This window comes from Sphaerodactylus townsendi, linkage group LG16, assembly GCF_021028975.2.
Source record: "Sphaerodactylus townsendi isolate TG3544 linkage group LG16, MPM_Stown_v2.3, whole genome shotgun sequence".
In the NCBI taxonomy this organism is placed as follows: Eukaryota; Metazoa; Chordata; class Lepidosauria; order Squamata; family Sphaerodactylidae; genus Sphaerodactylus; species Sphaerodactylus townsendi.
The window spans coordinates 22,835,326-22,847,332 of NC_059440.1; the positions used below are offsets into that span (position 1 = coordinate 22,835,326).

Consider the following 12,007-nt stretch of genomic DNA (forward strand, 5'->3'; position numbering starts at 1 on the left):
TACAACCAATATCTGTGATGAAATCTGGAACTGCTTATGTGATCTGCCTATTTTTGTTTCGGACAAGCAATATGATCCCTCCGTTTTATCCTCACAACAACCGTGCAAAGTAGGATGGTGATGGAGAAGTGCCATCAAGTCACAAACAACTCACGGTAACCCTGCAGAAGTTTTGAGACAAGACACGAACAAGAAGTGGTTTGCCATTAAGCTGAGAGAATATGGCTGGCCCAAAGGCATGGTATGAGCTTCACAGATGAAACTCAGGTGCCCTCAGTCTTAGTTCAACACTCTATCCACTATGCCACATTGGCTGTACACCATGTATGCCCTGTTTTAATGCTGCATTTCCAGGAACACTGGAGTCACAGCAGGTATGCCAGGTGAGTAAAAAGGGCAGTTGCATTCTCCGTATCTGGCTTCTCTTCTAGTTCAGGCTTTTTTTCTGTTTCTTGCACAAGAAGAAAGCATTGCAGCATTATCCGTCCCAGGCGCAACATTCTCATGCTGATCACGGCGTTTGACTCAGTGAAATGCCATCCAGGACTATATACCATAAGCTAATTTCCCAGTAATTAAAGATTGCTATTTACGAGCTTGCTATTGGCACCTTAATTCCATTGCTCCGTTCCAATCAAAGGGGAATACCAATGATTGGTTCTTCCTCCTGATATGCTACAGATGAGGATAATGTTTGCACCAGAGAAATTCATTCTGACAAATTCGGCCGTATGGAACCAGCGGCTTCTGCAAGTCACGCAAAGACAAGGCGGGGGAACAATCTCTTCTTTATTATATAGATATTTCACAAACAATCCGATACACAAACCCAGCATACAAACACATAGAGCTACAGAAAACTGCACAATTAAGCAAACAACTCATAATTGTAATTCAGAAATCCTACAAGGGATTCTTTAACCCATCCCCTATCCCTATGTCTCAACTGGACAATTTCTGACAATTTTGGCAGGTTAGTTATTTTTGTTTATTTATTACATTTATATCCCGCCATATCTCCAAAGACTCAAGGCGACTCACAGTATTTTCTAGAATAAGGGCGATCCTATTATTATTGATGTGCGTGAAACGACCCAGGATCTTTGTAAATTTTTGTTTGTGATGCCTTGGAGAGTCTCAGTTGTTTTTAGAGCCCAAATTGTTTACACATTTTTTAATCAGGACGATCCAATAATATTATTGGCAGTTTGGGTACTTTCTAGAATAAGGGGGATCCTGTTATTATTTATGTGTGTGGAACGACCAAGGATCTTTCCAAGTTTTTGTTTATGATGTCTTGGGAAATCTGGGCTGCTTTTACAGCCCGGATTGTTTATACACTTTTATCAGGATAATGAAGGCAATCCCATAATATTATTGGCAGTTTGGCTATTTTCTAGAATAAGGACGATCCTATTGTTATTGATGTGCGTGGAACATCCAAGGATCTTTGCAAGTTTTTGTTTATGCCTTGGGAAGTCTGAGCTGTTTTTTGAGCCCGGATTGTTTCTACACTTTTGTTAGAGCCCAGATTATATCTTTTTATCGGGACAGTGAAGGCAATCCCATAATATTATTGGCAGTTTGGATATTTTCGACAATAAGGGCAATCCTATTATTATTATTGATGTACGTGGAACCACAGAGGATTTTTGTTTATGATGTCTTGGGAAGCCTGAGCTGCTATGAGAACCCGGATTGTTTGTGCACTTTTTTGCAGGATAATAAAGGCAATCCTATAATATTATCAGGACAATGAAAGCAATCCCATAACATTATTTCAATTTATGGATCGAGCTACGAAGAAAGCGAAGCGAAGGCAATTGCACTGTTGTGACTCTGCTAACCCGCACATGCACAATAGCGAGCGGTCACTCTGCGCAGGGTCGAGGGCACGGCCGGGGCAAAGCGTCCCACCGGCCGGGCCTGGCCGACCCCACCCACTCCGCTGTCAGCCTCGGCTCCGCCTGACCCGGCAGTTCGGCCGCCCGCGGGGGGGTGGCGTCACCGCGAGCCGCCGTCCACCGTCAGAAGCTCCGGCGGGGCCCGGCGCGGCGCGGCTGATCCAGAATGGCGCTGCGGCAGGCGCTGGGCCAGGGGCTGCGGCTGGCCCGGGGGCTGCTGTCGCGGTGCTTCGGCGCGGGGCCTCCCGTTCCTGGGCCTCCGCCGCCGCCGCCGCCGCTGCGACAGGCCGTTCTCCTCCGCCAGCCGGCGCCGTTCCGTGCGGGCTTCCTACGCGAGGCCGCGGGTCGGCTAGGCCTCAGGCGGGTGCCGTTTCGGCAAATCGCCACCCGCGTAGCGACGGGGCCTTATCACCGCCGCCGCCTCGGCTTGGCCTTCAGCCTGGGGCTGGCGTTGTTCGAGCCGGCGCTGGCTGTGCAGAGGCAGGCGGACGAGGCGTGCAAGGACATCCAGGTGCGGGAGGGCGAGCTAGGCCGCGTTGCCATGGCGACCAGGAAATACTGTGGGCATCCATGGGGGAAGCTTTCTTCCTTTTCTTGCACCCGTGGGGCTGAAATCCTCCCTTCTCCCCCCACCCCGCACCCCATAATTGGAGTGTCTTCCCAGTGAGGCGGGGGGGGGGGGACATATGAAAAGCCCCACTGGATCAGGTCATGAAGTCTGTCCAGCCTGCAAAATAAATATGATGGGTAGTAGCATCCTCTTTTACACAGGGGCTACCCAAAGGAATCCCAAAAGGAAGGCATGACCCTGGCCCTGTCTCAGTTACTTATGCCTTGTCATTTAAGTTGGCAAAGGTTGACTGCCTCTGAGCATGGCATCTTCATTTAACTTGTTGGCTAACAACTGTGGATCTGTCCCCCCATTGTGTATTATTACTGGATCATGCCATCTAGTCCACCAGTTATTGAGTGTCATCCCAAGGAGTGTCATCCCAATGAGGGGAGAAACATATACAAAAACCTCACTGGATCAGCCTATCCAGTATATCCAGTCTTCAAAAAAATATATACACAGGGGCTACCCAAAGGAATCCCAAAAGTAAGGCTACCCAAAGGAATCCCAAAAACAGTCCCGCCCCGTCTCAGTTATTTATGCCTTGCCGTTTGAGTAGGCAAAGGTTGACTGCCTCCAAGCATGGTATCTTCATTTCACTCTGTTGACAATAAACTGTTGGTCCTTAAGCATCTGGTTGGCTGGGATGTTGGAACCGATCATCCTGAGGTCTGATCCAGTTGGGATCTGACTATATATCTTGAAACTTCCTGCCCATAAGGTCTGGCAAGGAAGATACCAGTGGGACTTACTGCTGTTTCCCTTTAATATCAGCATTTTGTCAGCAGCACAGTATTTATTAATACTGTAAGCATAATTTTGTGACCTACGTTATCTGTTCCCCCCAGATGATATTTACCCGAAGGAACAGGATCCGGAAAGATCCTTCGGGCGTATTCCGCCAGCAGGGCTTCAAACTGGAAGAGTACTCCATTGGCCAGCCCCTCGGCAAAGGCTGCAGCGCTGCAGTATATGAAGCTGCCATACCTTCATCCGCCTCTTCCAAAGCAAGCAATGACCCAAACTCTGAAGATTGTAATCAGTATGAGCATGGTGATATCCAGGCTGCAGATTCTCACCAAGACCATGACTGGAAAGCTGGCTTCCCACTGGCTATCAAGATGATGTGGAACATTTCGGTGAGGATCCAGTCTTGGGTTTGCTACTTGGGGTTTTGTGTTTTTTTTTGGAGTGGAAGGTTTTCTTTAGGAGTCAGGTTTGCTTTTGTTTTTTTAACAGAAAGTTGAAAGAAACTGGAATCAAAACCTCAAAGCAGTCAAATTATGTTAGAGTGTGTGTGTGTGTGTGTGTGTGTGTGTGTGTGTATGAGAGAGAGAGAGAGAGAGAGAAGTGCTGTCAAGTCACAGCTGACTTATGGCAACTCCGTAGGGTTTTCAAGGCGAGAGGCATCCAGTCGAGAGGTGGTTTGCCATTGCGTGCCTCTGCAGGGGCTGAGAGAGTTCTAAGAAAATTACTGGCCCAAAGTCACCCAGCAGGCTTCATGTGGAGGAGTGGGGAATCGAACCTGGTTCTCTGGATTAGAGTCCACTGCTTTTAACCACTACACCATGCTGGTTGACACTCAGCTTGTGAAAGCCAAGCCAGTTTGCTTCTGGGGTGTGTATTGTTTGTCTGAGTGGTTTGGTGGTTTGAGAAGAAGAAAATACAAAGAGCACCTTGATGTGGTTAGAGTGTTGGACCTGGGAGGCCTACAATCAAATCTCCACTGAGTCATGGAAGTTTGCTGGGTGATTTTGGGTGAGTCATTTTCTCCCAGCCTAACCTACCTCACAGGGTTTTTGCGAAGACAAAATGGAGGAGGGGGGAATGATGTAAACGGTTTTGAATCCCCATTGGGGAGCAAGGCACACCTTCAGTTTTCAGGTGCTATTTATTTATTTTACCATAGTTTATCCTACTTCTGGGCTGCCAAATAGTTCCCTCAGCTGCTGACGTCAGTTAAAAATCAATGCAGGCGTTGCTCTAACTAAAGGAAAATGCTTGTAGAAGGGATTTAGAGCAGGGGCTCAGCCTGGGTATGGTAAATGGGATTTAGCAGAGGAATTTGAACTCGAAGAAACTAATTTTGTTTGTTCCGCCTATGCTTGCCTAGGCTGGTTCCTCAAGCGAAGGCATCCTCCACACCATGTCTCAGGAACTCGTTCCAGCCCGGAGCTCCGCTTTGTCTGGAGAATTTGGAGCACTCGCCTGCCCCAGGTAGGATGTATTGAACAATTGTACACTTATACCCCCCAAATCATTTAAGTTTTGCTTTGAGGAAAACAGAATCTTCAAAGAAAATGTCAACAGCTGCCCTCAGTGTTGTTTTGGTTCTGGTTTTTTTGGGGGGGAAAGATTCCTGTGACACTGTAAGGTAATTGGCAAAAAAGTGAAAAGAGGTAAAAAGCAAAAAAAAAACCCCAAAACCCCAAGATTCCCTGACGCTATTTAGACATGGAGCTGCAAACCAAAACAACCCTGTTTTATATATAGACCATTAAAATCATGAGTGGGACTTGCTACTGCCCCATATCTGACTTCTGTTACCTTTTCCAAGTTTTGATGGGCCTTTTCCAGAGGGCTTTACCCTGTCTCTGTTCTGTTCTTGAACTAGAGAAATTAGGAGCCTACCTCACAGGAGGGTTCAAGAGAACAAGCATAACAAAGACTATAAAAGCATTCTGCCAGGTGAACAAAATGCTGTCACAGTGATAAATGAACTATCTTTAAACAGGAAACTTGGCTTTGGGAAGAAGCAACTGAAACCTCACCCAAACATCATCCAGGTTCTCCGAGCATTCACCTCTCACGTCCCGCTTCTCCCTGGTGCAACAATAGACTACCCAGATGTTCTGCCTGCCACTCTGAATCCCTCTGGAATTGGACACAGCCGCACACTCTTCCTGGTGATGAAAAAGTAAGTCAAGAAGAGAGCAGGGTTGTAGTATTCAGCGTATTTGTTAGCTTCTAGCTTTCATGATTTTGAAGAACAGGTAGGCCTCTACTTCCAAGGTTGCATTTGGCTGCTGTAGGAGCTGATGCGGTTCTATTTACACCCCCATCTTCATTCCTGTAACAACACACTCCTAGACACCATATCCATTACATTCTACTCTTCCTAGAACCCTATGCTCCCTGCCTTCTCTGAGGAGGGAGGGAGGTGGTGCTGGACATGACACAGGAGCTAGGCAGTAAGAGCTGTGCACAGCTGTGAACTTCCTTTCTGCTTTCCCCACCCAGCTATCCATGTACTCTGCGCCAGTATCTCCGTGAGAGGATTCCCGATCCCCAGCTGGGCATCATGATGATTTTGCAGTTACTGGAGGGGGTGGACCACCTCGTCCAACAAGGAGTGGCTCACAGGGATTTGAAGTCAGACAACATCCTTGTCGAATTTGATCCTGGTATGGCCCAATTGCGCACTCCCTGAAATGATTCAGCCTGTTCTCCCCCCCTCCCCCCCCCCCGTCCTTTTCTGGGCAGCTCCCTCCCTGCACATTTATGTGGTTCAAAGCTTCCTGCCAAACTCTCCTTTAACTCCTTTTGCGTGAAGCTTTTGCCCATTCCCCCTCAGTCCTCTTCGGCATGCACTCACGTGAATCCCTCCCTTTCATTCTCTAGTTTCTCTTAGGCCTCCCTATTGTTTGTTTCACATTGGAAGCTTCTTGGGTCAGAATTGCTGTGATCTGACCTCTCATTCCAGCCTATAACAATGGCAGAATTTCTAGCTGGATTTTGTCCCGGTCCCTGATCTCTGCTGGTTATGGTTTTCCTGGCAGCACAGAGGCCCTGTTTTAAAAGTCCTACAGTGAAAATAGGCTAGTAACTCAGACCTTGTTAAGCATTCAGTGATAACTAGCAAAAAGAAATGGTCTTTTAGAGCCAAAAGCACACTCAAGTCTGATGGGCTTGAATGAACAGGCAACAATGAAGATACCGGCTGCTCTGCGGGCCTGCTTGAACATCTACTCTCTTCCCTATTGCTTGCAGTGGGACGTCCATGGCTGGTGATCACAGATTTCGGCTGCTGTTTGGCTGATGACAAAATTGGCTTGAGGCTGCCTTTTACCAGCTGGTACGTGGATCGTGGCGGCAACAGCTGCCTCATGGCACCAGAGGTAAATCCTGACTCTCTTCTGGGGCTGTTCTTACCTTCCATCTCTGCACGTCACCCTCCGGTGCAGTCTTCTAGAAACAAAACTGGTCTTGGTTGCAGTTCAGAAATGCAGGTGAATCGGAAACTTCAGAAAGAGCTGAGGTCGCACCTTGCCCACTTGAAGCATGATATTGTAAGCTACTTTGGGATCGCATTAGTGGGGTACCAATGACTAAATATGGAAAGTGGGGTACCAGTGACTAAATATGGCAACTTCAGAAGGGCCAAATTGACAGTGGGGAGGTTGGGATTTTGTCTGCTGGTTGCTTGATCCTCCTAAATAGGGAAGTTCCTTTTACTGGAGCTACAGATCCGTTGAGACCTCGAGATTTCCCAGACTCCATTTTTCCCAGGCACACGACAGCATCTTCTTCCAGTCCGGGTCATTGACGGGGCCAGTGCAGTTGATCTCACTCTGGGGAGCATGCAGACAGACCTGGGATTACATCAGCGCACACTTGGCCATGCTTAGCTCTCTTTGTACATCCCCTCTCCCTCGCCGTTCTCTCTGCAGGTGCTCACAGCTTCCCCCGGCCCTAGGGTGGTGATCAATTACACCAAAACAGATGCCTGGGCTGTCGGAGCAATCGCATACGAGATCCTTGGCTCACGTAACCCATTCTACGGCAGTGGGGGATCGTCCCTTGAAAGCAGGAGTTACAGGGAAGAGCAGCTGCCGCCCTTGCCAGAGGCTGCACCCCTGGAAGTGAAGAGGCTCGTCCGGGCGCTGCTTTGCCGATGTCCCAAGAAGGTGAGGATGCTTTTCCTGGGCGCTTCCAGGCTTTACCTTCCTCAACATGTGTTGGACCAACCCAGAAGTTAGTGACCTGCAAAAAGCACTCTGATTCTCAGGTAGTGTAATGGGCCAGAGCTGCCTGCTACTGTGTTTGCTGGTGCCTGCCTGCTCCTCCTCCACATTAGAAGGGGCTCCCAGTCAAAACCCAGAAAGCAGCACAGCAGAGGTCCCTGTCTGAATACTGTTATTAATGTTAAATGTAACATCCTTACATTTTTGCTGCAATCTTCCTCCCAGGAGCTCAGAAAAGCTTACATTGTTCTCCCCTCCCCTTTATCCTCACAGCAATGCCCCCCCTCCCCAAATGAAGCAGGCTAGGCTGAGATAGAGTGATTGGCCCAAGGCCACCCAGCAAACTGGACAGTCAAATGGGGAACTTGATTCTGGGTCTCCCCAACTGTGATCCAGCATCCTAATTCACCCTCCCACTCACAGTAGTTTCAGCTAGATCCATTTATTCCCCATTTCTCTTTCAGAGACTTTCGGCCAGAGTTGCGGCCAACATACTTCATCTGAGCTTGTGGGGTGAAGGCATACTCAGCCTCAAGGACCTGCGACTTGACAAGATGATTGGCTGGCTTCTTCACCAATCAGCGGCCACCTTACTGATGGATGGACTTGGAGATGGAAACCGCATCGAAACCAGGCTGAAGAAATGCTTTTTAGCAAACCTGGAGTATGAAGATCTCTGGGAGGCGGCGGCCCTCCTTTGCTCCTGGAGAAACGTGGCGGCAGGAAGAGCTCTGATCTGCGCCCCTTGAAACTTACAGTAGTATCTTCATGTTCCACTAAAAGCATTCACCTGGCCAAGCGTCTCTTTCTTTTGCAAACCTAGATATGTTTTAGAAGCAGCTTTCAAGAGATGAGTTGTTTTAGGTGCTGGTTAGGTTCACTCTCAGAAATTATCTCTGTGCCTTCTGTGTTTGGCTTTCAAGCAGGCTGGGTGATTTGTTTCTTACTGCTGCGTTGGAACCAGAATCTCACTGTTTATTTCCTTTTCAAGGTAAAGCCATCTTGTAAGACGTCTTTGTAGCAGGGGTGAAGATGGAGTTCTGTAGATGTGCTTTATTTCAATTTATTTTCATGAACGAAAAACCCTCCAAAGAGTCAGAGATCTCTTAGACATCTGAGTTTTGTCAATTCGTTTTGGTTCCAGTTACACACCAGGATTTTCCCCAGGACGTGTTTCCAAAGAATTGAGAGCCTGTTGAGCCGTACCCCATGTTTGATTTGATCAGCGTCCTGCGTGCAAGTTAATACCTTTCATAAAGTGAATCTCACCTTCCAAAATGCAGACCCTGCCTGAATTAGTGGATCTGCTGGCTTAGAAAGGATTGTTAGCAGCCAACGTGCTCATAAGTAGGTGCCGCATTCCAGTCCCAGCTCATGAATAGAGACCACTGACTAGGAAGGTTCCTTCCAACCGAAAAAGGGTTCTTCCTAGTCAGCCAGTTTGCACCCTGAAAAGAAAAAAGGACTGCAACGGCTGAAGGAAACATGAGAGGCAGAAGTCAGCTGGTCTACTTTTGAGTCATGGTTTTGCTTCATATAAAACTGACTGGGCTGTTCATTCAGTCTGTTTTTCGCAGGTGTGAGTGGCACACCCCCAAGGGATGGAAGGGGAAGTAGCTGTGGACGAGGAGTGGGACTAGCTTCATCACTCCTGGCTTTTGAAAAGAGAAACAGCTTGGTGCACTCATTGAGTGGTTAATATTTTTCGTCCATTTATATTTCTGAACGGAGCCCTTAGAGACATCAGAAATAACAAAAATGTTGAGCAGCCAAGAAAACCCAAGTTGCTCCACCCAGTTTCTGGGATGTAACACTGAGCGTTTGTCTTTCATGCACATGGGGAGTCAGTTGTGTTCTTCGAGGGGGGCATGTTGGCCCTTGGGATCCGTCCCATTTCAGCTGACAGCAGGAACAGATGCTTCAGAAGGGCTACAAGGGAAGAGGCAGAAAGAAAGAAACTGAGCCAGCGTTTGGCAGAGAATATTTCGCTAACCTTTGGCATTACTCCAAGCTAAAAGCATCATTTCTCATCTGGAGAGGATATCAAGGTGTTGATGTTCTACAGATGAGTTGCTTTGAGTTTTTAATTTAGCCCTCCAGGGATAGGGCGGTATAGCAAGTTTAATAAATAATAATAATAATAATAATTATTATTAGCCAGCAGGGAGTGTTTCTGACCACAATCTTATTAGAGCAGACTTTGTAGCTCATGAACTGTGAAGTGTGGTATGGTTAGTTATTGGGGAAGTTAATTATTTCAGCCTTTTGGCTCAATAAAATGTTGTCTTTCTGTTGCACTTGAGAGAATTTGAGCACTCGGTTCTGTTTTGGAATTAGAAATTTGTATCCTGAAGAAGAGCGATTTCTGGGGCACACCCTAGATGGAGCCACATCTCTAATCCACTTGGTCATAGACCGTCTTCTTCAGTAAATGGAGGACTGCCATAGACAGGGCAACAAAGAAAGGACTGGGAATTCAGTGACTTCCTGATGGAAAGTTCTAGAAGATTACTTCAGCTTTCTGTATTTTCCCATCTAAGATTTGTTAATGTGAAAAGCATGGAAGTTGAATTTTCCTTTGCATTGTTTTATTCAAACGCTTTGTGTGTTTCATTCGGAACTTTTTGCTTCCATAAAGACCATCCTCCGCAAATAAATAACTTCCTTAAGTTATTCCATACTCCTTTAGGTATAGTAATGAGGGAAGATCATTTAAGCATTGACAAATCTATCCGGAACCAAGAGGAATTTTGTGGCAGCAGAACTGGGCCGATCAAGGGATGGAGGCTGATGTTTGCCATTCCACTTTGGGGAGAAAGGATGTCACCCTGGCTTTAAAAGAGAACAAGAAATAAAAGAGTTTCACTAGTCACTAGGAATTAAAAATAAAACCAAGACCAAATGGACCAAAACAAAGCAAATATGTATTTTATTACTCAGTTGCAATTCCTTGCACATTTCACCCAAGAAGTTTCTGTGAGGGCATCTGTTAGTCTTGCAGCGATTCTCCATCAAGAGTATAAGATCAATAGCTACTTCTTTTTAATCTGCAGCCGCTGCATCACAAATTATAACTTATTTCTTTTGCTTGTTCAGGATTCTCAGGGCAAACCAGTACTTCAGGTTGCGGGTCACTGGTTCCACTGGGCCCACCTAAACTGTGACCTTATGGTTCATGGGAAGGGTCTGTTTTGGAGCTTCCATAGAGATGTTTCCAGTTGCTGGTAGCCTAATGTAAATGTTTGCACACACATCAGTTTCAGTTCTGGAGGACAGAATTCAGCTTCCTGAGAATGTCAGCTTTCATTGAAAATGAAGTTATTAATGCAAGAACTGAAAACTCTGGCCTATGCCTGATGAGAAGACAGGAACAAATCAAGATTTCTAGTGGGTTTTTTTTGTATAGTGTTACTGATCTCTTACTCATCTCTGCCCATCCTCAAGACCAGCAAAAGGAAGATAAACTTATCCAGGCTCAGGAGACATCTGAAGTCCTGATTTTTGTTATAAACATGGCAGAATTCAGATTACTTTGGCCATGGTCTTCGCTCAAGAGCCAAGCTGTAAATCGAACCCAGCTCGTCTTGGCTGTTTGGCACCAAACTCAGACATCAAGCTGAGCAATCGCTGTACCTGCACAGAAGGTGAAATTGATTTCCCCCATGGCCACATCATGGATGTACAAGTCAGTTAATTAAATGCAAGCTACAGTTGCAAAAAAATTAAGCAGTAGGTGTTGGCTGAGGATGGGTGGGGAGAAGTAGGCAATGGAGTGGATTGGAGCAAAGCAGAACAACAGCGGAATTAGGGGCTGGCGGGAGGGTGGATTTCCTGGTAAATCTTTATGCAGTCCCCCTTCCCACTATCCTACAGACAGCATAATTATAGTAAATAATTAACACTGGCCAAGGTAGAAGCAGAGTTCTCATGGTGCTGTGCCAGACTGTTTGTGTGCAAATAGCTGCAGATTTAGGCAAATCCACAGTTGTTACCATGGAATAGACCCAATTGAACAATATTTTCAATTAAAGTTCCTTCCTGTTCTTTTTTAGGCTGGGGGGGAAAGGCTTTGAGACCAGTGGCACCTTTAAGGCCAGCACAGTTTTATTCTCGGTATAAGCTTTTGTATACATGCAAACAAACAAAATAAACACCCACAGGAGAGCCAGTAGTGGTGTAGTGGTTAAGAGCAGGTGGATCCTAATTTTGAGAACCAGGTTTGATTCCATACTCCTCCACATGAGTGGCGGAGGCTTATCTGGTGAACCAGATGTGTTTCTGCACTCCTACGTTTCTGCTGGGTGACCTTGGGCTAGTCACAGTTCTCCAGAGCTCTCTCAGCCTCACCTACCTCACAAGCTGTCTGTTGTGGGGAGAGGAAGGGAAAGGAGCTTGTAAACCACCTTAAGTCTCCTTACAGGTGGGGTATAAATCTAAACTACTACTACTCTCTTCTTCTGAAACTTGGCTGGACTTAAAGGTGCCACTCTAACTTTGTCCTGATGCTTCATCCCAACAAAGCTACC

At 46.6% G+C, this 12,007-nt stretch overlaps 1 protein-coding gene across 1 annotated transcript; it reads left to right on the forward strand.

The window, feature by feature from the left end:
- Positions 1–1,875: 1,875 nt before the first annotated feature.
- Positions 1,876–10,154, forward strand: PINK1 (PTEN induced kinase 1). The gene is made up of 8 exons (XM_048518801.1): positions 1,876–2,415; positions 3,366–3,656; positions 4,631–4,734; positions 5,252–5,434; positions 5,758–5,921; positions 6,508–6,635; positions 7,188–7,424; positions 7,946–10,154. The coding sequence occupies exons 1-8, from the start codon at positions 2,071–2,073 to the stop codon at positions 8,228–8,230; spliced, it is 1,737 nt and encodes a 578-aa protein (XP_048374758.1). The 5' UTR covers positions 1,876–2,070; the 3' UTR covers positions 8,231–10,154.
- Positions 10,155–12,007: the final 1,853 nt, after the last annotated feature.